The following is a 27,706-nucleotide window of genomic DNA, read 5'->3' on the forward strand; positions in this document are numbered from 1 at the left end:
TCGCACAAGTACTCTATAACATCAAAATTCGGTCACACTCTAATAATCTAGTACATCACTATTCAATTTAGATCCTCTTAATACAGTCTTAACATATAGATGACTGCCTGTCCTTAATCTGGCAATAGGTCGACACGAGTTTCAGGTTTCATTTTCATTTTAGTCAGTCCACTATGTATACCAACCATCTTCAGGACAAACAGGAACAACAATAACGTCCCTTTTAGATCTAGTAGGGTGGATCAGATTACTTCTAAAGCCACAGGTGAAGACTTACTCGGGATGTCTCAGACAGATCCTCCGCAGGGCCTTCTTTTTTGTGTGCACAATTACCTTTGCACAAAAGACTGTATATGTCTGTATATGTAAAAGACTGTAAAAGACTGTATATGTCTACTGTCCCAGGTTTACGGACCATACCTTATTGTTCTGACCATCTTTGTCAGATCGAGTAATGTCCAGCTAGCACCTCCTTCTACTTTAGTATACACTGGTCTCAGTAAATTAGGAACCAATCCTGAAAATATTTTCTGCTCTCCGTGCAGTGCTTCCTCGGTTTACTTCCTCTGTTTGCAAAAAAGGTACCGCCCTGATGACGTAATGAAGGTGCTGCTTTTGGCTTGAAGGCTAGCAACAAAATCTGTGCCGTTGGAATAAGTTTTGCGTCTGGTGCAAAGAAAGAATGTTGATCCTTTTCAGTATTAACACCCCGGATGTTTTATCCTTTTTTCTTTCATTAGCACGTAAAGCTCTTCAGGTTGGCACCATTAAGGGCTACTTGGCATCGCTTTCAATCTTGAAGCACTCATTAGAACAGTGCTCCTATTTCAAGATCCCACTGGGGACACCATTTCTAAAAGTGCTCACTTATCTGTTCCCTCCATCTCCTTTTCAGGTTCCGCTTTTGGACCTCAACCTGGCTTTAAAATTCCTAATCTGTGCCACATTTGAACCTTTGCACACATGTCCGTTAAGGTTTTTAACCTTTAAGACAATACTATTGGTTGCTGTAACATCAGCACGTAGAGTGAGCGAGTTGCAGGCACTTTCTTTCAAGCCACCCTTTACCATATTCCACAAGGACAGAGTTGTTTTGTATTTGTTTATTTGTAACGCGCACCTTCAGGCCCAAAGGCATCCCGGCGCATCTTTAGACATGGTTACATATGCATACATATATTCAGATTTTAAGACAGTGCAAGTATACAAGACATACAGTAATATACATATTTACAACGTGGAGGTTAGGGCAGGTGTATTCCTGGGAAAGGAGCGTAAGAGGTCCGGGTTTCAAGGCTGGTTGAAGAGCCAGGATTTCATTTTGGATTTGAAGGCAGTAAAACATTCTTCAGATCTGATGGTAAGGGGGAGGGCATTCCAGAGTTTGGAAGCTAGGACGTGGAAGCTAGATCCACCCGCTTTTTGTAGTTTGAACCTGGGGATGGTTATACAGTGGGTCTGGGCAGTTCTTTGAGGGCGTGTAGCTGGATATCCGGCTGCAGAGGTACGGGGGTGGCTTGGTTAGCTAGGCATTTGTGGGTAAGACCTAAGGCTTTCAATGAAATTCTCTGTTTGACCAGTAGCCAGTGTAGGTTGGATCTAGATTCCGAGATGTGGTGGTTTCGCGGGATGTTTTAAGGCCGCTCTGACGGCGTTATTCTGGATGATTTGCAGTTTGTTCATGTTCTCTTGGCTAGTTCCTAGGTAAAGGGCGCTCCCGTTGTCAATTTTGGCCATGATGAGAGTTCTGGCCAATGTGACCGTATTTGGGGTTGTCAGAAATGGCCTGCAAGCTGCAATGAGTTTGCAGGTGTATGCTGAGGCCGATCTGACTGCATTAGTTTGTCAGGATAGGAATAGGGTGGCGTCAAGGTAGACGCCTAAGGTTTTGGTGTCTTTCGAAACTTGGATGGTGTTGCCATCAATGATAAATGATTGGTAGGACGGCTCAAGTTTACTAAGACGTTGCGTAGTGCCCAAGATGAGGAGCTCAGTCTTGTCATCATTGAGGCATAGCTGGTGTTGAGCCATCCAGGCTTGGATGACCAGGTAGACCTTGTTAAGGGTAAAACCCTCTTTTTTGCCGAAGGTAGTTTCAAACTTTCATTTACTGTGAACTACTATGTATCTTGTTAGAATGTGAAGCGATTTGGAGTAAAACGCTATATAAATACAATAAATGCAATACAAATAGAATTTAAGTCTGAACATTTTTCTCCCTGCCTTCTACCCTCCTCCTCCTCCTTCTCTTGGTAAGGAAGAGGAAAGGCTCCATAGGCTGGACCCTAGGAGATCGTTAAGCTTTTACATCTCCAGAATGTCAAAATTGAGAGTTGTGACCAGCTCTTTTGTAGGGTACACAGGACACAAACTAGGACAGGCTGTTACCAAACAGATCCTGTCTAGATGGATCATTCTAGCCATCTCTAAATGCTACAGACTGGCAGGCAAAGACCCTCCTGAGGGTTTATGTGCTCATACCACCAGGGGCATGTCTACATCGACCGCCCTTCAAAGGGGTGTCCCTATTAAGAACATATGTGATGCGGCAACGTGGTCCTCAGTACACATGTTTACAAAACATTATTCTCTGGATGCATCCCATGCTCAGGATGTCGTTTTTGGTAATGCAGTACTTTATTCCGCCCTTTGAAATTGCCTATATACATTTATTTTATTTAGTATTCGTGCAGCCAAAAAAGGCTTTAAATATAAAACATTAAACATGCTCCAATTCATAATGAAATAAAAAAATGTATCCATTAAAATTAAATACATATAAAACTAATTCTATGAAAACAGAGTGCCAACAGACAATTTGGTTAAAATAGCTCAAACAAATTAATGTGGTACATAAGATTCTGATTGTTTCCATGTAATAGCGATTGCCATATATCATACATATTAATAACATCACAGCTATTATCATATGCCTTTAAATATTTAATTCTGAAAGTGGAGGCTCTATGGTTAACATTCCACATAGTCAACAAACTTGGGTGCCTTGCAATCCCCAATTTTGCTCTGACAATCTCTATTCTATCTTGCATGTGAAATTTAAATAAAAGTTAACGCTGAATGGTAATGTGATCCGCATAAGCGGCTTGATATGTGGGTTTTATCTAATCTTTAAACCAAAACTCCAGAAACAGCCCACTGTTAGATTTCGTCGCAATATTAATCATGTCTCGCTCTTTGACATGAATAAGTATTACTGTTTTCAGCAATTGTTTAATTTTAGCATGAGTGTGTTCAACCACAGATGTGCATTCTCCTTAGCCCATCTAGAGTAAACTATACTCATCGCTACTATGGTCTGGGTATATAACAGAATCATTTTTATCTCAATACCTCTCATTAACTCCACAATAAAGGTATTGTTGTTTAAAGTACACAATTTTGCATATAGCATTGCCATTTTATATTCTAAAATGTCTGTGGAACCCACAATGTTGCACTCTAATAACAGATATTCTCTGGGCAGTGATGTTGGCATTCTAAATAAAATCTTCAACAGTTTCCCTTCGAACTGGTTCATCTCATTAATAAAACTTGCACCCTCAAATTTCCGCAACATAGAGTAGACACTGTAATACTTTTTCTTTTTTTAAAAACCTTTATTTAATTACGCTTGACCACCCACTTGTCATCCACTGCAATTGAAGGGTAAGCACTGGGTGACAATCATCAGTTACAGTAAAGGCAGACATAAGCAGTGTAGGACAACATCAGATGGGACCGGAATAACAGTAGCTAGTCGCTAAGCATACATGGCACGGCACTCAGATCCATCTTTCAAGTAAGGTTGTTGCAAGGGGAGCACTGCACAGAGGAGAAGCCGTCAGACTCGGTGGATATAGATGAGTGATGGGAGCGAAACCGGGGCCCCACATCCCTAGGTCTGGTCGTTGGCAGCAATTGAGTTGGCCACGCCTATTCTGTGTCGGAGGCCAAGGTAACAGCAGATAGCAACTGCAAACTATTGTACTCAGACCCTGTAGCCAGGGTCCGCACGGAGGATAGATATTTGCCCCCTTTGTATATCCTGAGGCACGACACAGGGGTGCCCCTTCTCTCCCCTAATTTTCACCATTGCCATAGAACCTCTGGCAGATAGAATATGGCAGACACACTCACACCAGGGTCTACGATTACTGGACACACCGAACATCATCTCCCTATATGCAGATGACTCCTATTCGTCCGCTCCCCAGAACGCAACCTTGCACCGATCCTAGAAGATGTACTTTGGTCAACTTTACGGCCTTAAAGTCAATTGTACCAAATCAACACTTTTCCCACTACTGAGGCCACCCCGCCCTCCCGCTGATCAGATGGGCTTTGCATGGGCACAAACAGACATCGCATATCTCGGAGCGGTGATGGCTCGCACACGTGACAGGGTGCATGAGACCACCTACTTGAATTACTTGACCACACTTGCAAAGAAATGTCGGTGCTGGGCCAAACTTCTGTTGTCTCTTGCGGGCAAACTCGGTGTCTTCAAAATGGTAGTGCTCCCCCAGCTCCTTTATCGGTTTCTTAATCTTCCCCAGTGGCCGGGCGGAGAATTTTTTTCGATCACTGAACCGCAAACTTAATGAATTCCTGTGGCACTCCGGAGCCGTCCACCTCAAATACAATACCCTAGCTACCCCTGTGGAACACATTGTCTGTTGCCCCCAACTTTGAGAAATACTGGCTGGTCGCCCAAGCTCAAGTCACATCGTATTGGTTCACCACCACTAATCCTCCTTCGCATACATGACTGGAACGGACACTGTAATACTTTTGATGAATATAACAAGATGGTGCTAACTGAAATCGCACCCTGTTGACCGATAAAATTACTTGAGGACATAACAAGCTTCATACATTTCGATTTTGTATCTATCCAGTGTTTCCAGCTGAGCCTCTGATCCAAATATTTATAACATCTAACTAATTCAATTTGTTGGTCCATAATCAACCATTTATAATTGATAGAACGAGGGCATTTAAATTTGCCCAACAATTTGATGATTTTAGTTTTACTGATATTTAGACCATTCACTCCTGCCAAACTTTCCAAGGCCTTTAATTATATATATTTAAATCCTACACCCTGCTTCAATCGTGTATACTGCTTTGGGAGTCTGTCAAAGATGAGGAATACGTTGGAGGAACATTCAGTTGAAAGAATGTTACCAGTTGGTAAGTAACTTGACTTTAAGATCTGTTTAAATGCAACTTAAGTGGGAAAAAGTCTTTCATGTGACTGATCTGTTTTACTTGGATTTCTCTCCAGTTTCTATTTTTGCATACCCTACATGTCATCCTAACTTGCAGGGCATTTTGACACCAACCCCATTTGTCTCCTGGGTCATAGTTATTTTTTTTGTTTTATAGTTGCTGGTCTGCTTGAAATAAGATGTCAAACCTAAATTGCTTTAAACCCTAGCAAAGGTTCTATTGTAGATTTATTTCATGGTTGTCAATGTGTACAATAGTTCCAAACTTTACTCTCCCCTTGCGTTCCAGGCTATTATGCAAGTCTATGCAAAAAGGATGAGCATACTCGTGCTTGGCACTTAAGGGGTTAAATCTACTGATCTGCACAAATAGTTTTTGTTATTTTATTTTGTCCTCACTGTCTCGGATAAAATTATGTTTCTTGGTATAATGTATAGCTTCCCCTGTCGGCCGGCCAACACCTACATACTGCTGCTATCGAATGTCGATCTTCACTGGCTGCACTCCCATTTGGCTTACCTTGACCAGTTGATCCTTTAACTGTCTCTTTGTGTAGGTTCTGTTGCGACCAAGTTCTTTATTTGAAACCTTGTACTGTTATTGTTCTAACTCCCTTCAGCTCCAGATGTTTCTTTTCAAGTCAACCATGCTTAATTATCCCATTCAACCAAATACTGTTACTCAGTGCTGCCTTTGATCTCCCTGCCCGGCGGCTCGGTTCCATCACTGCCAAAATTATTTTTGATTGCTTGTATGCCACGGGTTGGTCACTGTCCTCTGTTTCTAAAAAAAAATAAAAGGTACTCTCCAAGTTTCTAGATTACGGCCTGATCTGCAGTTATTTAATTTGAACTTTGGGTTGCAGTTCTCAGGCCAAAGGGTTTAAATCTGTTTCTCACTAAATCTTTTTGAGCATACAAATCAGAAGAGTGAATGCCAGATACACTGGCTTACATTCTTATTTTGGCCCTAATAATTGCCAATATCAAATTGTGAGCTGCATTGGCTTTGATCTACGCTTTAAATTATTTAATAATGGAAGTTAGAATTAAATTTGAAGTGTTTTAAATATATGGGTGGACCCGTGTTTCTTGTTAAACTGCAAATTTGACATTTTCAAAATTCTCATCAAAAGCCCTACTGTTTCCAGTAATGTTACTTTGTCACCAATACATTATGCGTTACAATTCCATTTTGAAAAATACGAATATATGTATATATGTATATATATATGTATATATGTATATATATATGTATATGTATGTTTGTTTTTGCAGTTCACCAACGACTTTATTTGTTTTGTAGGAGCTAGGAGATTTGTGACGTTGGACTTTGGCAGACCAGTGCTCTTGACAGATGTATTAATTCCAACATGTGGAGACCTTGCTTCCTTGTCCATTGATATTTGGAGTTTAGGAGAGGAAGTTGATGGAAGAAGACTTGTAGTGGCAACCGATATCAGCACCCACTCACTTATTCTGCATGACTTGATACCACCTCCAGTCTGCCGATTCATGAAGGTAATAGCGAGGCAGTAAGATAACTGGTTTTCTAATTTTTATTTAATCTTTTCACCATTGCCTGGGCTGAGTTGCATGGTAGCTTGGGAAGAGACAGCCTATGGTAGTTTGGGACCGGCACAGTTAGAAATGTATTGCTGGTCACAGTTAATTAAATCAATGCATTGGAGGCCTCAAATCTGAGTGGCCCATCACACTAGACTGCAGTACTTCAATAACTTACTATTTTACTTACTCCAAAATGGAAACTAATACAATGCCTGTTTTGTGTGATACATAAATATTGCAGTAAGGAAACTGCACACATTCAGTGCTTTTTCCAACCTTCGTGTCACTTACATACACACTATCCCCTACATCCCATCCTTTCCATACTTGTGAGATGTCATACCTGTGAAGTGGTCGGGATCAGAGTTTAATAGGAAATTACATTATATTTAGAAAGGCTGTGCACCAAGCTACGGCATCACATCAAGAAGTGGTCTCCCAGAGACTCTAAGCCGATGAAACAGTCACCTGATAGTGTAATACCCAAATGCTACACATGTATTCAAATGTTGATGTAGCCAAGTGAAAAGAAACCTGGAGCATGCATGAGGCAAGGTCTGCATTGTATTTGACACCTTACAACAGAGCCCATTCAGCACCCTACAAGAGGAACCAGAAGCAGGGTTTGAAATTGAGGGGAGAGTTGGGAGCTGTTTAACCCCTGCTTGTAACCTAGAAGAGCCTGGTTAGCTTGACATCAACAGCCACCATGAGCTACTTTTGGCTACCCAGGCGGCGAACGGATGCTGAACAAACGCACCTATGTGAATTTAACTCTGAGTTTGGGACAATCTATAACTAAATATTAGGATACATCTATACAAGATTTAAAGCAGAAGTCCTACACAGTGGTCGAAGTGAGCGGTTGGGTTCGGTGCTCCTCTAATTTTATTAAATTAAGTTTTACTGTTCCTATACTTTTATTTTGAAAAAGAAACCGTTCCGGAATGGTTTTGTTTTAAAAATAAAAGTATAGGAAGAAGTTGAAACTTGCACTTTCGTTGCATTTCTCTGAACGTTCCCTTTAAATACCAGCTGCATGTGTATGGGGGTTGGTATTGTGTGTGGGAGGGGGCCTGGTGATGGGGTTTGTGCAGAGTGGGTGCAGGCCAGCAGGGAACATAGTTCCACTTCTTCTTTTTGTAGACTTCGACCACTGGTCATACATTATGGACAAAATGTTTGCATCTTATGGGTGGAGTTATATTTGCAGAGTGTTTTGTACTGAATTAAGATTGAATAAGGAGCTAAAAGCAGATCAATGGTATCAAGCAATTAACAGTGAGCTGGAGCTACCACTGGGGTTAGCTCCAGCTCACTGTTAATTGCTTGATACTATGGTGCTGCATTTAGCTCCTTCTTGTTCAATCTTATTTCTGATCCCTGCAATAACTCCTCCAGAGCTGTTTGTCACACTGGGATCTGATCAGGCAAGATGTTTCCTATCCATGAGCTCAGACATTCACCCAATGGTAGAATGGTCAGCTCCATCACACACCAACGTGGGTTTTCCATCTCCTCACTTTGCAGTCTTGTAGAGACGGCCAGAAACCTCAGCATCTTGTGCATGATCGCAATAAGCAGATTACACACCGGCTTTGCCCAGGGGCTGAATCTTTCAATCAGCGAAAGACCTGTTAGAAATCCTGTCATTTTATGTCGGCCTTAGCACTGTGATGGGTCTTCAAGAATATTATTGCCCGCTTCTCCTACACCACCTGTTCTACTTCTTCCTCCATCTGCCCTCCCTCCCCTTTCTTCACCTTTCAATGGGTGCTTACTTTTTAACTACAGATGGTCATACACAACTGTTTTGTAGAGTCCCATTCCAGAACTGCAGAATGTTGACCCCACTTACCTTCCTGTAACCTTGAGGTTACCTTGTTGGCAAAGAAGAATTACTTCTTCTCCAGCATGGGGTCTGGCATGGTTTCATTGCTCATGAATATTCCCTGTCAGGCTGGGAATCCTCAGTAAAGAAAAAATCAGTTTGTTTCACTTCTGAACTGTCTTTCTCCTAACAACCAATCGCTGGTCTCTGGGTCCTGCTGCCCCAGCCAATGATTGCCCTCTACCTAAGCCCCTCCTCTGGCAGCCATTTTCAGATTTTTACCACATGTTCAAGTGTTGGGAGTCCTTGTGCTTAGCTCTCGAGCTTTTACTGCTCGAGAGCTAAGCACAAGGTAAAGTTTTGCGCTTTTTTAAAGAGTTTACTATGTTTTTTTTCGGTCAATTGAGCTTTGTGCTCCTTCGATCTACCTGCCGATTAACAGGGACCAGTTTTTGGGATTCTTCAGTGCCCCTTAACGGGCAAATTTTTGTCGAGTTTCTTCGTGGAGGATTCCAGAAGTTTCTTCAAGGCCTACGCTGCACGGCCATGTCGGAGGAGAAAAAGGATTCGGCTCCCCTTTTCAAAATTTGTTCTGACAGCTTGCGGAATGTCTTCTCGGATGACAGTCCCAGCAGCATGCCTCGCCTGCTACCAAGAAAACTGAGCAGTCTTCTCAGACCTTTGAGGGCGCTCCTCCCACGGGGGCCCAACAAAAGGCCAAGCACCACGAGTCCACTGTCACGGCGGCCAGGGCGAGTACAGCATCTCCAGCAGCTTTGGTCACCAGCAAACGCTCAGGATCTTCTTCAAAGAAGAAGTCGGACCATCCGGGCAAGCTCAAGGAGAAGCCCAAGACCGGCCCGCCAGAGATGGCCAAGGGGGAGCGGGGCGCTGACCCTTCCCTTAAGGAGAAGGCCGCGGGTACGACCCAAGGCCGTGAAGGCCTAGATACATCGGACGAAGGCCCAGCCTTCCATCGAAAGGGTGGTGGCATCACTCGCAAAGGCCGCCGTGGCGGACTCGCAGGACGCGACCCCCGAAGGTGAAAGTATCCCTGCCTGCTAGGAGTGAGTCCTCTTTTCAGCTCTTTGAGAAGACACCAGAAATGATGATGGCAGTCATTTCACAGAAACCGTCCCCTCTGGTCGCAGAGAAGGGGATGGATGCCCGGTAGTCCTCCAGGGCAGAGATATCGCCTCAGAGGAGCTTACCTGCCTCCAGACCATCCAGGAGGAGAGGTGCGTCGAGAGCAGGCCCTATGGCATGGATTCCGACGAGGGAGACGACGAGGAGGGCGAAAACGAGGAGACCGACTAGGAACAGCAGGGCTGGTGGCATGGGCGACCAACCTGCGCCTCGGTCACCGGTTTTGCCTTTGCCTCCATCGCTGCAGCCGCCTCAGCGACCACCTGGAGGCATCTCGGCGGACATTCTCTGTTTTGCTCACTCTGGTCTCAGAGATCCAGACAAGGATGCCAGTTGCACCGGCGGCCCCTCCTGCGGCAGCGCTACCGACAGGGGAACCACTGACCCAGAAGAGGAAAGTTCACCCTCCACCTCCTTGCCACCCTTTGCCTCCATCTCCCTCTCCACCCCCAAGACCACCCCCCCCTCCACCCTTGGAACGGACGACGGGAGGCTTGGGGGACCTCCCGTCTCCATCTCCCAGATCTTCGCCACCCAAGATTGGTTCGTTCCACGCCATGATCTCCAGGGATTCAGAGCTCTTCCATCTCGTCCCTGAGGAGGAGTAAGGTTTCCTATACCAGCACCGCAAGGCCAAGAGGAAGACCATCCTGTCGGTCCCACTTCTGGATGACATTTGGGACGATGGGTTGGCCCTCATGAAGAACCCTTCCACTGGCCGGGGTGAAGAGGGACCGTTATGAGAAGTACAGGGTGCAGGACTCTGCGCTGAAGTGCTTGCGGACCCATCCGTCGCCGGTCTCTGTGGTTTCGGCAGCAGCCAAGAAGTAGTCTTCAGGCTCCTCCTCTTCGGCGGCATTCATTTCCCCCTCCTCCCCAGCCCCCCCACCCCCCACCCCCCCAGACAGTGAGGGGAAGAAGTTGGATGCCATGGAGCGACGAATTACCGTGGCAGTGACGACCAACAAGGCCGCCAACTCTTTCGCCATTGTGGCGCGTTACTACCGGGAGCTGTGGTTCAAGAACGCCCCCCCTGCAAGAAGAGAGGTGGCGTTGGACCACTCCATCACAGTGGCCACGGACGACGCAGACGGGGTTCTGCCAAATGGGCAACAGCGTTTGCCTTCGTCTACTGGGCTGGCTGAAGGCCACCAATTTTCGTTGGACGTTCAGTCGAGGGTGTTGGACATGCCCTTACGGGAAGGCCACGGAGGAGTCTCTTCAGGCCATCAAGACGGACACGGATCCGGCTCGTGCCTTGGGCACGCTTCAGCATCAACGGCCGTCCTTTCGGTTCTCAGGCGGCAAATCCCAAGGATCCTAAAAGGTTTCAGTGGAGGTTCCTCGTTTTAACGTCAACCCTTCCACTCGTCGGCCCAGGAGAACAAAGGCTGTTCCAAGGCCTTCGGAGGATGTCATTGCCAGGGTCCCCAAGGCGGCGTTTCGATGTCAAAACAGGATTGAACCGGCTGTTGCCTCGGGCCCCCACCCATGCACCCCTGTGGGAGGCCGGCTGGCGAACTTCGTCAGCATGGGGGAGACCATCTCCACCGACCGTTGGGTGCTGGACGCTCTCGCCCACGGACACGCCCTGGAATTTCAACGGAAGTGTCCCCAAATCCCACCAGTGGCCCGGCAGGAATCCACTTCACTCAGCTGCTGCTGGAGGAGCGGGCCATGCTAAGAAAGGGTGCGATGGAGCTCATGCCATCGAGGCTCCGGGGCTCTGCAGTGTACTCTCGTTTCTTCCTCATCAAAAAGACAACCGGCGGCTGGAGACCCATCCTAGACCTCCGTCGTCTGATCAAGTCCCAAAAGTTCCAGATGGTGACTCTTCAACACGTACTATGAGAGCTAGAAGAGGGGGATTTCCTATCGTCACTGGGCTTGGAGGATGCTTACTTTCACATCCCCAAGGGTCATCGCAAGTTTTTGCGCTTCATGGTTCAGGCAACTTTACCAGTTCAAGGCCCTTCCCTTTGTATTGAAGTCAGCGCCAAGGGTTTTCACCAAGTGCCTGGTGCCTGGTGCCGGTGGCGGCGCAGCTGCGTCTACAAGGGATCAACGTATACCCTTACTTGGGCGACTGGCTCATCCGGGCAAGCTCAAAGGACATGGCAGTCGACCACAACAGTGAGGACTGTCTGACTCCTGACGGATCTGGGGTTCTCGGTGAACTATGCAAAGTCCTGCAGGTCGCGCTGTTTCTGGAATCACGACCCAACAGTGTCTTCCCAGGAGGAGAGGATAGCGGCCATCTTGGGCAAGGTACAACGGATGTTGGCCCTGAAGATCGCAAGGGTGAGGTCCATCAGGTCTCTGCTTGTCATGTCGTCGTCATGCATATACCTCATTCGGCTGTGCAGGCTACGGATTCGTCCACTACAGGAGTTACTTGACGCCCGTTGGATTCAAGTGTCGGGAAGCTTTGAGGACAAGATCACACTCTACAACAGTTTCCGTCGAGTGATACGGTGGTGGGGGAGTTCCCGCACATCTGTCCATAGGCGCGGGTTTCCAGACACCACCACACCAGGAGACTGTCACGACGGACGGCTCCCTGGAAGGATGGGGAGAGCACACCGAAGAGGCCTGTGTCTACCAGAGGAGAAGACTTTGCACATCAACGTGTTGGAGCTGTGGGCAGTGTTCTGGTTCAAGTATTTTCTTCTGTCCCTCAGAGGCAAGGTGGTTTGGGTCTACACGGACAACACCACCACGATGTTCTAGATCAGCAAGCAGGGGGGCACCAGGTCACCGGCGCTTTCCGAAGAAGCGCAGGAACTGTGGCACTGGGCCGTTGCCCACGGTATGTTCCTCATCCCTTTTTATAGAGATTGTTTTCCAATCTACAACTGCTAGGCGCTTTTCCCAATTTCGTTATGTAATTATTTGATGTCTGGTCAGCTGCCAGCTGTGCTTGGTCCTGTGACTGGTCAGGATGATGAGTAATTAATAAAGAAGTGTTAGCCCTGTTTAACGCTTTTACCATTAGGAAATTAAAGACTCTCTTGACCAGTTGTGGTATAGTTCAACTTGTTTATTGATATTTTTTTCACTTAAATGGAAAATGCAAATTAATGGCAATTAATTTGCTGTCTAGTGATTATAAACGTGATTGGGACTAATTATTCCAACTTGAATATTGTGATTTTTCCTATAGATTGTTCATAGGTGACTTGAAAGTTGAATTCCCATACTGTCTTGAGTACGTTGCTTATTGGTCGCAGTTGCGTTCACTGGGACTTTTTATTCTGAGCTGAGTTTGTAATATCTTGTAAAGAGAGCGTGGTGCTCTGTAGTCGCAGTTGTCACTGATATTTGTTCAAAGCCAGTCCATTGCTGGCTGTTTCATTTTGTAATGTTTTGTAGAAGATACTTGCTGCTTAGTGGTCCCAGTTACCTCACTGGGACGTTGTTAAAAGCAAATTCAATGTTAACTGATTCTGTCTCCCATTTTCCTCATCCCGTTTCATCTGGCAGGAGTGAAGAACACTGTCACCGACTCTCTCAGCAGGGAGCTGCGTTCTTGTCACTATTGGGAGCTTAGCCAGTGTTGGGGAGAATTCTCTGTAAGGCTAATTTCCCAAACCTAGTGAGTCCCCCAGCAGCTTTGCTGGATTTTTGGGGTTTATTTTTTTCTCCTGCTAAGAGTGAGACTCTTTTACTCCCACTCTTGGACATGATTTGAGGTGTTCCTTTGTCTTTCAGTTTGTTATATGGGCTATGGTGTGTCTTACTCCATAGGGTCTCATGTGTTTTTGATGTGGGTTACACAGCACCCTCCGTGCCGTAACCCAGGGGTGTCGTAACGACCCCCAAACATAGACTCCCTACCCTGGGACTGACTACTGTCTCCCAGGGCATGTAAAGTCACCATTGGCTTTAAAAGTCCCAAATTATGAACAGAAACCAGTACAAACCATCATATTGTGGACGTACTGGTCGGGGCAAATCGATTGCCCCAGGGTCTGTTGTTCGAGGGGGCACGTCTCCGTCCCCCCTGATCGAGTTTTGGCTGGTGGCAGTGGATACGACTTTTTATATTCGACGGCGAATATATCTCTATGGGAATTTCCCATTGTTCGAGGCTACCAACTTTAATTATTTAATTCATATAGCCTCGAACATACCGCTGGTTTATTTAATTAATATTAATTCGCCGGTTGGTATTTTTTGCCAGAACTCTATTCTAAAATGGCGTTTGTGTTCTCTTCTGTGACTCCAACCTAAGTCGAGCCCTTTGTTCCACTTTTTTGGCGGGCTTCTCCACAGAAGCCTCCAAAAGTGGTTCCACTCTGTCTGGGTACAACAGGGGGCGTGGGAGGGGGTTTAGGCACCCTGGACTGGGTTACCTTGGTAACTCAAGTCGCACTCTTGTGTAATTGGCCCAAGTGGTGACCCGGCCGGCTCACCCCTTAGCATGTTTGATTGACAGCTAGGCTGAGTGAATGGGGGTGTGCTGCATAAAAGCAGGGCTTTGGGGACTGGAACTTGAGGTCGCCACAGGACCTAAGAATCCGAGGAGGGAGAAGCTGAGCCGACCTGCAACGACAACACCACCGGTGGAGCCCTGCTGAACCGTCTCACCACTTTTCCCGACGACAGAGGAGATCTCCAATCCGGAGAGTCTTCTTCCTTTGACTGGTGGGGAGTTCTGCCTTCTTTTCGCCTTCCTGGATCATCTCGAGGCCGCCTTGCACGTGCCAAGCACCCCGGCAACCGGAATACCACGGTTTACCACTACCGCGAAGAGAAGGGTAGTGCCTTTTAACCAGAGAACTCTGCGGCTGGTGTCTTCCCTGGCAGTGCAACAACCTTCATCCTTCCTCCACGGCGAGACCTCTTCTTCCTCTGGACGAAAGACTGACTTGCACCTGCTGCCAGGAACAACTGCCCCCGCTGGAGCTTCCTTCACACTTAAGGTACTGTGTCCCGCCTGGCTTCCCTTGCGACAGATCCTTCGGGGTGACAGTAAAGCCTCGATTTTCTAACCTGGGCTAGCCTGGGACAACCTAGCTAACGTTTCCTGATTTTAATTTCATCCTTTTTGTGCCAACTATCTACAAGACTCTTTGGGCATAACCCCACTGTGTGAACCTGGACCCCTTCTGCTTGCTCTCTCCAAGAGTGGGCCTTGCAATGGACTTCCTTGCTCCCCAGTAGAACTCTGCCTATCCTGCCTTACTTTGCTTCTTTGAAAAAGTATTGAAACTTGTGTGCTTCTTTAACTTTGCCTTTTTCCCTCCCTTTCTTTACAACTTATTAGAGTGTCATCTTATGTTAAGCGCTCACCTCTGTCTGAAAATAAGTGGTATTTCTCACGAAGACTTGTCTAATAAGTGAATAGGGTTGCATATATATAAGATAGTGACTGTGTGCTGAATTTACTTACCTCGTTTTTGCTAGCGTAAATCACAAGTGTGGTTTTAAATAAATAATTATATACTTTTACACCAAAGCTCTGGTCAGTGTTTGTTTGTACTACTGTGTCTCTGTACCTATTGCGTATACTCTGCATATTGCCGAAGTCTGACTGCACAGCCACAGCTACCAAGTGAAAATGTGTGGTACAGACTTCTACCCAGTGGGTTTACTGCCAAACACCTGTAGTCTTAAATCTTTTGCAGTGGTCCCTAAGGGAACTGCACAGGTTTCTGCCTAACAGTCAGGACCAAGTGGATCGCCTGTTCCGCAGACGGGGGCAATCCCAGATCGATCTATTTGCGACGGCAAGGAAGACCAAGTGCCGGAGGTTCACCAACAGGTTTCCCCAGGCGGGGAGCACCGGGGACGCATTCGCATTCCCCTTGGACTGCCTTTTTCTCTGTGTTCCCTCCGTTGCTGTTGCTTCTTCGGCTAGTCAATCAACTCAGACGGTCCCGGTACAGGATGATCCTTGTCGCACCTGCATGGCCGAGGCAGATATGTTACCCGGACCTCAACATGTCAGCGGCCCCTCCAGTCAAGCTTCTGGTGGTCGCAGCTCTTCTTGCCAGGGAGGGAGGCACAATTCTGCACCACGAACTAGGATCGCTGAACCTGCAGGCCTGTCTCCTGCAGCGTTAGAGTTCGGGGGCTACGATCTCCCAGCAAATTGCAAGGAAGTGCTTGCCAAGGCCAGAGCTTAGTCTACTCTTAAATGCTGTGGACATAAATGGAAGAGGTTCGCCGTTTGGTGCCATGCACAGATCATCGATCCTCTACGAGTCATGACTCCGCAGGTACTGCTGTATCTGCTGTCATTGGCCAAGGCTGGACTGGCCCATGCCTCCATCAAGGTCCATCTGGCGGCTATCTCCCGCTACACCAGATCTCTGGGACGGTCGTTGCTATGGTCACACCGTCTGGTTAAGGAGTTCGTCAAAGGACTGTTACATTCGTTCCCGCCGGTGAAGACTCCAGCCCCTGCGTGGGAACTCAATGTGGTGCTGTCTAGGCTCATGGGTCCTCCGTTCGAGCCTATGCATTCGGCGCCACTGACGTTTTTGTTGTGGAAAGCAGCTTTTCTTGTGGCCATCCCCTCCGCACGACGGATGGGAGAGATCCAGGCCCTCTCATGTAAACCACCTTACTTGACATTCCACGAGATGAGGGTAGTGCTACGGACGCATCCCTCTTTCATGCCCAAGGTGCCGTTGGACTTTCATCTAAACGAGCCCTTGGTGTTACCTGTATTCTTCCCGACGCCTTCGTCACAGGCTGAGAGGACTTTGCACTCGCAGGATGTGGCTAGAGCGCTGAAGTTCTATGTGGACAGCACAAAGAGTTTCCAGAAGAAGTCACAACTTTTCGTGAACTTTGTCCCTGTAAACCAAGGGAAGGCCCTGTCCAATGCTTCCATTTCCAGGTGGCTCGCCGGCTGCATCACCCATTGTCACCGGTTGGCAAACCGACCGTTGCCTGACTGTCCGAGAGCCCATTCGATGAGATCGATTGCTGCAACTACGGCGTTCCTGTCTGGTGTGCCACTGCTGGACATCTGTAGGGCGGCTACGTGGAGGTTGACGCACAAAGTAACGACATTCTACTGCGTCTACAGGGATTCCAGGGAGAACCCCCCCCTCTTCCCTCCCCCCCGCGGCTCTTCTCTTGGTCCTACTGCCACTTTACGTGCTACCAAATCTGAAGATGGCTGCCAGAGGAGGGGCTTAGTTAGAGGGCAGTCATTGGCTGGGGCAGTATGACCCAGAGACCAGTGATTGGTTGTTAGGAGATAGACCGTTCAGAAGTAAAACTGATTTTTTCTTTACAGAGGATTCCCAGCCTGACGGGGAATATTCATGAGACTGTGAATCCATGCCAGACCCATGCTTGAGAACAACATTTACAGGCAAGTAACCTTTTCCTTCTCCTATAAACGGATCACTGTCCTCTGGGTCATACTGCCTCCATACAATGATAGTCCTCTACCTAAGCCCTGCCTCTGGCAGCCATCTTACGATTGTTACTGCACGCTTAAGTGATGAGTCCTCGAGTTGCTCTCCAAGCTATTTTGTATTTTTTGCCAAATTTTTCACTGAAAACTTTCTATTTTTGTTCCATCAGAGCCTGTGTGCTCCTATCTTCATCGGAGGCAACAGGGATCTGTTGTAGTTGCGTGCCCCTCAAGGGCGGTTGTTCATCGAGGTTTCTGGAAGACCGCTTGGGCCTACTTCACGCCCTCTGGCCATGACGGAGGAGAAAAAGGATGGACTGACACTTACCAGGCCCTGCACCCAATGCTGGCTAAGGAACGTCTTTGTGGAGGACAAACATCAGAAGTGTCTCTACTGCCTGCAAATGGACCACAACCAAGATGGGTGCGAGATATGCCTGGGCTTCTCGAAGAAGACTAAGACGGACAGGTATAGCAGGTTGGCGGCATGGCTCAAGTCGAGCAAGGCCTCTGACCCGTGCTCTGAGCAAGGTCATGCCTCACCCAGGACCTGTCGGTCCGAGGAGCGGTCTCCCTCCGGGAGGAGGTGGAAGTCCTTTGACAACACCCGTCCATGGGGGTCCAAGATGAGGCCAAGAACCTTAAGGCCGATTCTGCATGGTTCGCCGCTGATGTGGGGGTCCCAGGTCGGATATACCGTGATCATCATCGCCGTCTGCCTTATTAGCCAGCCTGCCATCGAGTTTATCCTTCAAAAGGAAGTTCTCCACCCGGGCCAAGTTAGGGACAAATCAGAGAAACGGAGGCCAGAGGAAGTGAAGAAGGCCTCACAGCGGACTCATCGGGCGCAGCCGAAGGCTATGTCGACCACTACGTCAACATCCTCTGGATCGACTGCTTTGGCGGGTGGTACCGACCCGACAAGGGTGGCCGCTACAGCGCAAAGTATATCCCTCACTCACAGGTGCGACATGGCCGCCGAGGCAGCAGTGAAGGCAGCGGGCACCCCGTGTGGGCAGGGGCAGGGGAAGCACCGGCTCAGGTCACGGTACGGGCCCTCAGGAGGGAGAAATGGGGACCAGGAGGGGTGGGGGGGGGGGCAAAGAGGCCCCAAAATGGCCCTCCAAGGCTTGTGTTCAGCCTATGGATATCTCCTCCAAGGACGACGACCAGGTTGGTCCATCCATATAGTCGATGAGGAAGATGGTGCAGGGCCTAGCACTCAATTATTCCCTCCTCAGCCGAGGGACATATCCATGGACATCTGGTTGACTCTCCACACCCTGGTGACGAAAATCCTGCAGAGGTTGCCCCCAGCACCTGCGGTACTGCAGTCCACTGACCAGCCTCCCCGGAAGAAGAGAAAGTGTCATCCGACGCCGCATCAGCCTCTGACACCACATCGGGACTTGACGCCACCAACGGACCCGGATACACACACAGACACTGGTACGGAGACTGCCATGGAAACCAATGAGATAAGGATTTCGTCCCGGCAGATGACGAGTCACTGCACCTGGAACCCCCTCGTAGAGGCTCGCCACCAGACGAGGTAGGGTAATTCCACTCGATTTCCAGGGCCTACCAGCTGTCCCACCTGGTGCCAGAGGAAACCATTAAGGAGTTTTTTTTATTTCTGCAATGGGAGCCCAAGAGGAAGATTCACGGCGGTACCCTTTTTGGATGACATTTGGGAGGAAGGTCTAGCCCTTGTGAAAAACCCATGTACGGCTCCAACCAAACGAGACAGGTTGGATAAGATATACAGGGTGCCAGACTCTGCACCCAAGTGCTTGAGGTTACAACTGTTGCCGAACTCAGAAGTGTCCTCTGCCGCATGGAAACGTAGAAAGGTACGGCTAACCTGACCTGCACATCAGTCCCCCATATAACCAGGGCAAAAAGATGGACGCTATGGGGAAGAGTCATCTACACAGCAGCATCCATGATCAAGGGGGCCAATGCTCTGACCCTCTTGTCCCAACACGACCGGGAGTTTTGGTACAAGCTGGGCCTTATCCTGGCATTCTTTCCCGACGACAAGAAAACTGAGGCTCTCGCCCACTTTTAGGAGGGGGAGGTGGCATTGGACCTGGCCATTACAATGGCAATGGTCATCACCAACACAGGCTTCCGACAGATGGGAAACTGAGTTTGCCTTCGGCAGAGATGGTTGAAGATCACAAACCTTTGCCAGGACATTTATGCAAAGGTTCTGGACATGCCTTGTCGACAGTGAGAATCTGTTAGGCTATCCTGTTTGACAAATCCCTTCAAGCCATAAAGACGGCCATAAAGACGGACACAGAGACAGCACGTTCACTTGGCACTCTGCAGCAACATTGCTTGTCTATTCGCACCTCCAGGGGAAAATAATCAACCAAGGAATACTGTCAACCTCATCGATCCTCTACCCAACCACCTTGATACGCCACGTAGGAAGGCTACATGTGTCGCTCCCAGGCCTATGGTAGCAGAGGTCCGTGTTGTCCGCAGGTCTTCGGCGCCCAAGCAAGCTTGAACTGGCCAAGACGTCTAACCCCCACTCGTGCACCCTGGTGCGATGCCAGCTGACGAGGTTTAGCAGCGAATGGAAGATCACCAACAGGTATGTGCTGGACACTCTCGCCCAGGGACACACCTTGGAGTTCCAACGCAGGTGCCCTCGTATTCCACTGCTTCCCGTCAGGAGCAGCACATCCCTCAGCTCCTGGAAGAAGTGCCACCCATGTTGGGGAAAGGGCTCATTGCAGATACTTTCTGGTCAGAAAGAAGACTGGCGGTTGGAGGCCCATCCTGGACCTGCACCATCTGAACTAGTACTTGAAATCCCAAAATTTCAGGATAGTCACATTGCAGCACTTGTTCGGCCAACTGGAGGAAGGGGGATTTTTGACGTCTTTGGACCTAGAGGATGCGTACTTCCATGTCCCCATCCACAGGAAACATCGGAAGTTCTTACAGTTCGAAGCCCTACCTTTCGTTTAAATTCTGCCCCAAGAGTGTTCACAAAATGCCTGGCCCGAAGTGCACGTATACCCGTACCTGGACGATTGGTTGGTCAGAGCTCACTCCTGGGAACAGACCGACAAGCACACAAAGGAGATCATCCGGCTACTGATGTAGCTGGGGTTCTCCGTGAACGATCTGTAGTCCTGCCTAACACCATTGCAGAACGAGCTGTTCCTCTGTGCCAGGCTCCACAGTGACTTGCCTGGCATCCCCATCGGAGGAGAGGCTAGCGGCCATTCAAGGGCTGGTACAGTGGCTGTTGTTAGCGAAGACGGCCACGGTTCGGGCCATCAAGTCTTTGCTGGGCATGATATTGTCATACATCTTCCTCACCCATCTCTGCAGGTTGCAGATGTGACCCCTACAGGAATTCGTGGATACAAGTGTCTGGGAATTCTACGCACAAGATCCCCCCCCCCCAACCCCCCCCCTCTCAACGAGGAGTTCCAGAGGGCGACAGTGGTGGGGGTGGGAGGGTGTGCTCCCACATCGCCCACGGGACGAGATTCCAAACCCTGCCATACCAGGAGACTGTCACCACGGACGCCACTCTGGAAGGTTGGGGAGCTCACATCGGATGTCCACATGCCAGAGGCATGTGGCTTCTGGAGGAAAAGAATCTGCACATCAACATCCTGGAGTTACGGGCAGTGTTCTGGGCTCCCAAGTCTTTCCTATCGACTGAGCGGCAAGGTGGTGAGAATCACCACCATATTCTACATCGGGAAGCAGGGGGGCACCCGATCATTAGTGCTCTCCAGGGAAGCTCGGGATTTGTGGCATTGTGCCATTGGACAGGCAATGTTCCTCTTCCCACTTCACCTGGCAGGCATCAAGAACACCATCGCCAGCTCACTCAGCAGGGAGCTGCGCTCCTGTCACGAGTGGGAACTTCGTCAGGATCAGGTGGACCATCTGTCAAATGGGGCAGACCTCTGATCGATCTTTTGCCATGATGGCGAACTATGCCAGAAGTTTGCCAGCAGATTCCACCAACCAAGGAGCACGCGGGACTTGTTATACTTTCCGTGGGAAGGTCTGTTTCTGTACGACTTTCCCCAGTTTCCTCTCTTGCTAGGTGTGATCAACACAGTCAGTGTCGTGCAAGAGGATACTCATCGCCCCGGCGTGGCCGAGGCAGATTTGGTATCCAGACCTTCTCAGCCTGTCAGTGTCCCCTCTGGTCAAGTTGCAGCTACTTTCGGATCTGCTCACTTGGGAGAGAGGCGCAATCCTTCATCCCGACCCAGGATCGTTGAACCTGAAGGCATGGCTCCTGCAGCCTTTAAATGTGGAGGTTGTGCTGCCAGCAGACTGCAGGCAGGTCCTTGCCAAAGCCAGGGACTCTAACGTGCATCAGCCATAAATGGAAGCGTTTTGCTACGTGGTGCCGGTCACAAAAGATTACCCTTTTTGAGGGTCACGACTCCAGATACTTCCATGTTTGCGTTCCTTGGCAAAAGCTGAGCTGGCTCACGCATCCATAAAGTTACACCTGGTGGCCATTTTGATCTACACCAGATCCCCGGGAAGATTCTCGCTGTGGTGCCACTGGCTTGTCAAGGACTGCCTCAAGGGGCTTTTTTGAAAGGGGCCTGCCCCGGCATGCGAACTCAACATGGTCCTCAAGATTCATGGGGGCACTTTTCAAACCTATGCATTAAGCCCCACGCAAGTTTCTCTTGTGTAAGATGGCATGCCTTGTGGCCATCACCTCAGCCAGACGAGAGGGTGAGATCCAGGCCCTATACTGCAAGCAGCCCTATCTGACTTTCCACTGTGTACGCACCCAACTTTCATGCCAAAGGTTGTCGGAATGCCACCTCATCAAGCCTTAGGTGTTGCCTGTTTTCTTCCCGAACCCTTCGTCGCCGGCTGAGGGGACTTTGCATTCACTGGACCTTGCTTGTGCCTTGAGGTTCTACGTGGCACGCACAGAGTTTTTGGAAGACATCACAGTTGTTTGTGAACTTTGGACCTGTGAATCATGGGAAGGCCTTGTCCAAGTCTTCCATCTCAAGATGGCTCTCCGGCTGCATCATGCACTGTCATCGGCTGGCTAACAGGCCTCTACCGGGCAGTCCGAGTGCCCACTCCACAAGAGCAAACGCTGCAATGGCGGTGTTCCTATGTGTTGTGTCCCTGCTCGACATCTGCAGGACTGCGACGTGGAGATCCACGCATACCTTCACGAAGTTGTACTGCGTCGATAGGGATTCCAGCGAGAAGTCTGTAGTCGGCTAGGCAGTGCTACGCAACTTGTTCGCGTGAGGCGAGTCTGCTACAGGGGTAAGTGTTAATTGCTTCTGTTCAGTCTTGCCACCTCCTGTGGTTGTGTAATGTGGTACTGCTGCGTATTCTTTATTCATAAGCATGTGAATCAATGCCAGACCCCATGCTGGAGAAGGTTTAAGTTACTTACCTGTTACTATTGTTCTCCAGCATGGGTCTGTCATGAATTCACATGCAAATCCTCCCTCCGACCCCTCTGCGCTCTTCCTGGTCATACTGCCACTTTGTGATTACCAAATCTGAACATGTCTGCCAGAGGTGGGACTTAAGGAGAACAGTCATTGGATGGGGGCAGTATGACACCAAGGGGAGAAAGTGAAAGTTTTTTCTTTTACTGAGGATTCCCATCTGACTGAGAATATGCATGGGCATGTAAATCCATAGCAGACCCATGCTGGAGAGCAATAGGTATAGGTAAGTAACTTCAAAACATCAGTCAAAGCATTACTCAAGTGCATTATGTGGGCTTTGAACTCCTAAGATTTGCAGACCCCAGATCCAGTACCAGTGGAGACATGAAATGTTTGAGGCAGGCAACTGGATTAGGCTGACATTCCATAACCCCCTTACTTCAAGGAGTCTACTTAGAGACAAGGCCCTCAACTTGGCCTCTCCTCACCTGTTTGTAGTATTTGATAAGTGTCATCCACAAAATGTTTATAAAATGGAACTTTCAGTGAGCCAACTGTAATTGTTGGCGGACCTTTGTTTTTTTACTTTGTCAGCCTGCCCAGATTTCACATCCAAGGCATCACTGGCAATGTAAGTCTGCATATGTATCACTGGGTGTCCCTATGACTCCCGGTTGATGGTGTCCCAGAACCACCCTCTAGTCAGTTTCCCCGAGTAGTTTTCATTGCTCAACTCCTTGTGTCTTGTACCAACTGTCTTCAATATTTTAGAAGACTGCATGCTATTGCAGCCATGTTGCGCTCAGGTCCAAAATGCCTTTTCTCCTGCAGGGTGTCATAAAAAAAAGCAATATGGGCTTAGAGGCCCATTAAGATTCCACAAGCTTGAGTTGGAAAGCATTGAAACGCTACATGGTCATGGCCTTTCTTTGAATCCAGGTTCAACATTAGGGCAGATGTAGGAATGGATATCTGGGATTCATTCGGATTTCTCATCTTGAGTGTTTGCTCAGGAATATTTCAATGAGGCAACATTCCTAAATTGGGTGGCAGCAAAAGTGGTGCAGTGTGTTAGGTTGGAGGCTATCTGTACATTCACCTCCAAGGATCTGTATATATTTAGTGGTTTTAAATGGATACACTCGCCTTTGCAGATTCATTAACTTTAAAATGGGTAGCCTGCTGGCTGGGCCTTTTTTGCTCCAATTTAGCCTGTTACTCTGTACAGATCCGAAGATATGGCTCTGCATGTGTCAGGGGTGTCTGCAACATCTTGCAACCCCAAAAGGGGGAAAGAAACGAGCATCATGGTTATAGATCTGTTCTGCAGCAACTCGTCTGCTGACTCCGTGAGTTCAGAAATGTGTGGTTTGAGATCGGCGTGATGCTGCTTGATGTCTGTATAGTATCCCATGGCCCTGGCGCTATACAAGATACTGGAGATTAGCTGGAACACAAAGGTCTAAGTTGTAGATGATGCAACTCTGAGGCATGCAGGACATTCTTGATGCCACATTGACTTTGGCGAATGGGTAGAATATTGTTCCAGAACCAAGGCCTGCTGGCATCCAGTGGCATCACGTATTATAGTCCCCAATTAGAGGGTGCCGGTGGGCCTCCATGCCAAATTCCTGTTATACATGGGGCTTAGGAGAATGGCAGCTTAGACTTGAATACTGCACACTGCCACCACGATGAAATTCGCAAACAGATATGAACAAGGTCCTGAGGGAGGATCAACACTACCTCTCTTTTAGTGCATATCTTAACAACCCCAACATGCACATCTGAGAGATGTCCAGGTCTGTTTGGTACCTCAACATGGATATAAAAAGGACATACTGGCTTGTTAGGATACCCTGCTCACCTGTTCGACAACCTGAATTTAGATTTTCTTTTTGTACTTGAAGCAAAGTTTAGGAAGTACCTTGACACTTTCCGAACAGGCTGGAAGTCCAAGATGACATAAGCCTTGCCCAATAAAGTGTTTACCTATGGATAATTAGCCCTGTGTTCTGTCCGTGCGACCACCACACATTTTCCCAGAGGGCAATGGATGAGAAAGCACTTGTCCAATTGCAAGTGGTTAGCAGAGAGGCAATTGGAGGTGGTTGCGGTTGCCTTCGAGGCCTCTTGGTAAATTATCCAAGCAGGCCTTGACTCTCTGGATGTGTTGACCTGAAGGAATGGCAGTCTGCAAAGTTCAGATGCCATGGGTGGCTTGACAGTCACCAATACTTTGGAAACGTTCAAGGAGTCTAGGCAAACAGCCCCTCCAGGGCCTCTCTAATATTATTAAACCGTTATTCACAGCTCAACAGTTCCCTGCATGTCAGCCACTCCACAAAATCAATTGTTTTGCAGAAATGCTTCATTAAGAAATCAGTTATCTAGGTGAATCTTTAAGGGTAATGCCTGGAAGAAGGCAGCGACCCAGCTCAAGGGGCCTCAGCCTCTGGGAAGCTGGTTTGATGTATCCTCTGCTCTTGCAACACTGGCGCAGGTATGTTTTGGGAACTATGCTGAGGATTGGAGAGCTGTAACCACCGATCAGTGCATTCTAAAAATTGAAGAAAACATTTACAGCGTCCCCCTTTGACATTTCTGCCAGACTACCTCCACAATGCAGGGCATAAGAGCTTTGCCTATTGCAGCTCCTTTTTGGAGGTGGTACAGATGGTTGAAAAAAGAGCTATCAAGAGTTTGCCGAAATATCACCACTCTTCAGGGATCTACTAAATCCAAAAAGGGAACCAGGAAAATTGAGCCACATTCTAGACTTCAAAGGATTAAACGAATCAGAGGCTAGACCAGTTCAAGAATGTGGCACTGGCTTAATTGTTCGGTGCTGTCTCAGCTTGACAATATGGTTTCATTAGACCTCCAGGACGCATACTTCTATGTATCTGTTCTACTGAAAGCGTATTTCAAGCACAGATAGTGACAGGGACTTTCATGACAGGATGGTGGTGCTTATCTCGATGAGTTGGAGGGACGTGAGAGATGGTAATAAGCAGGGTTTGATAGCAACCACTTATAGCGGCGATCAATCTGCCTGGGCCTGCATACTTTGCAACTGCTATTGCATGGTGGAGATGATGTTCCTTACAGACCAAATTATCATCATGCATTATCAGAGCACGAGTGGTGGGGTGGGTTGCCTTAAGCTGTGGGGGGGAGGCCAGGCACTTGAACTGTGATGGCCAGGAATATCTTGATCCAAGCTTTCCGTCCGGCAGTGAGAGCAATGCAAAGGTAGCCACTTTTAGTAGAAAGCAATCTTTTACATACACATAATCTAGAACAATCATGGATGCATCACATAGTGGACTTGCCACATTTTTCTGTTCTGTTGAATTGCACTGGAAATGCATACTAATGGATGCCCTATTGGTTCCATGGTTGCTCTTGAGGGATTTAATAATTCCTTCTCTGGGCTTTATCTGAATAGCCTGGGTATCCACTTAAAAGGAATGACTGCTGTCTGGGAGACCAGCTGACCTTCAACGTGCCAGCAGTAGTATGTCTCCAAGACCTACAACTGGCCCAACCTAATCTCTCCTGTATTTAAACCACTAGGCCTCCACATGTACCATTTTGAAAAAATAAATAAATAATAAAAACAAAAAATAATAAAAAAATCTGTATGCATGCTTTTACAATCAGGATTTAATCGCTATTAAACAATGTTTCAATTTCTCTGATTTTAATTCTACTCTCCTCAAAAGTAAATGAAATTTGGTTTGCATTAAATTCCTTTATTTTTTTTATCCCCCCCCCCATCCCAAATTATCTTTATTGGTTTTTCAACATTTTTTTAACATACAAATGCATAACATGTAACAAGACATAATAATTCATTCTCCTTCATAATTCATTCCCTGTCTATTTCACAATAACTTTTCAAAATGCATAAATTGATCAAATATTCCTAAAACATTATTCTACGATAATTAGCAGAGGGAAGATTAATTCACAGGCAGAAAAGTCAAGGAGGGGGGGGGGGGGAGTGTAACTAGGAGAAAGAGGGGTAAACATAGCACAAGAGTAAGAGAAAAAGGAAAAGATTAAAAACGCAAGCAAATTAGATCAGTACGCCATCAATTCATAGAGTTGGCATCAAGTATCAAGGATTCATAAAGTGTCTTATCAGTTGAGGTAGAAAATACATATGTTCTCTGTCTGAAACATAGTCTAAGAATGGGCTCCAGGTTCTTATACATCTCGGGAGTTTCCCTTCAAGTATGGTTGCAAGTTTCTCCAATCCCAACATTTCCCACACCTTTACCCACCAGTATGCTGTGTGTGGTCCTTCCACAGTTTTCCAAAATCAGGCTTTTGTAATTCGGGCAGCAAAAAGTAATTGTGAAATCAAGGCTGCCCTGAGTCCCGTCATCGGAAAAGACCCATCCTCTGGCGCATCCCCTAGTACCAACACTCTTGGGTCCCTGGGGAGTAAAGAGCCCATGATCTTCGATTTTAGACCTCACCTCCAGCCAAAATGTTTGGATAACTGAACAATGCTACCACATGTGACCTAGGTCTCCTCGCTCCCCACAGCCATGCCAACATGTGTCTGGATTTTCTGGATTCATTGTGTGAAGCCTGCCTGGAGGCAAGTGCCACCTGAAACAGACCTTAATGGCGTTCTCCTTCACTATGGTGCATCTCAAACGCCTTTGGGCCCTGTGCCAGATCTGTTTCCATGACTCTTCTGAAATTTCCAGGCCCAATCCCCTTTCCCAAGCTAGCATATAAGGGAGTTTCTCTTCTAATGGAGCATTCTCTAAAAGCATGTGGCTAGTTTGAGATTGTTTGAGATTGTAGTTTGAGATTGTTGTCCCTCCAGGATCTTAAGTTCTATACCGGACGGGGTTCTTAAAGCGGCTTGGCGGGTGCCCTTATTCGTCAGCCAGTGCCAAAGTTATATGTACTTCGTTCTGTCCCAGAGACCCCAAATTTTGCTTTGCATTCTTGAAAGGTCAGGGGTTCCTGAGATGCATATAAATCCCTCAACCTGAGGGGTTTATCGGAGCTCCAGTTCTGGCGCACATGCCTGGGGTGAATGCGGGATTCTGAGTGATGGGGGACAGCGGGTCAACCCTGACACAAAACC

At 47.8% G+C, this 27,706-nt stretch overlaps 1 protein-coding gene across 5 annotated transcripts in view; it reads left to right on the forward strand.

Moving 5' to 3' along the window:
* BIRC6 (baculoviral IAP repeat containing 6) overlaps window positions 1-27,706 on the forward strand; it is a 3,097,233-nt gene that overhangs the window by 1,137,131 nt on the left and 1,932,396 nt on the right. For all 5 annotated transcript variants that reach the window (XR_011268132.1, XM_069607902.1, XM_069607904.1 and 2 more), the window contains one exon: window positions 6,538-6,752. Coding sequence is in view for 4 of the 5 variants with exons in the window: in XM_069607902.1 (XP_069464003.1) it covers window positions 6,538-6,752 (215 nt within the window). In the remaining variant the exon portion in view is untranslated. The remainder of the gene's footprint in view (window positions 1-6,537; window positions 6,753-27,706) is intronic.

Source organism: Ambystoma mexicanum, chromosome 4q, assembly GCF_040938575.1.
Source record: "Ambystoma mexicanum isolate Mex_15411 chromosome 4q, UKY_AmexF1_1, whole genome shotgun sequence".
Lineage (NCBI taxonomy): Eukaryota > Metazoa > Chordata > Amphibia > Caudata > Ambystomatidae > Ambystoma > Ambystoma mexicanum.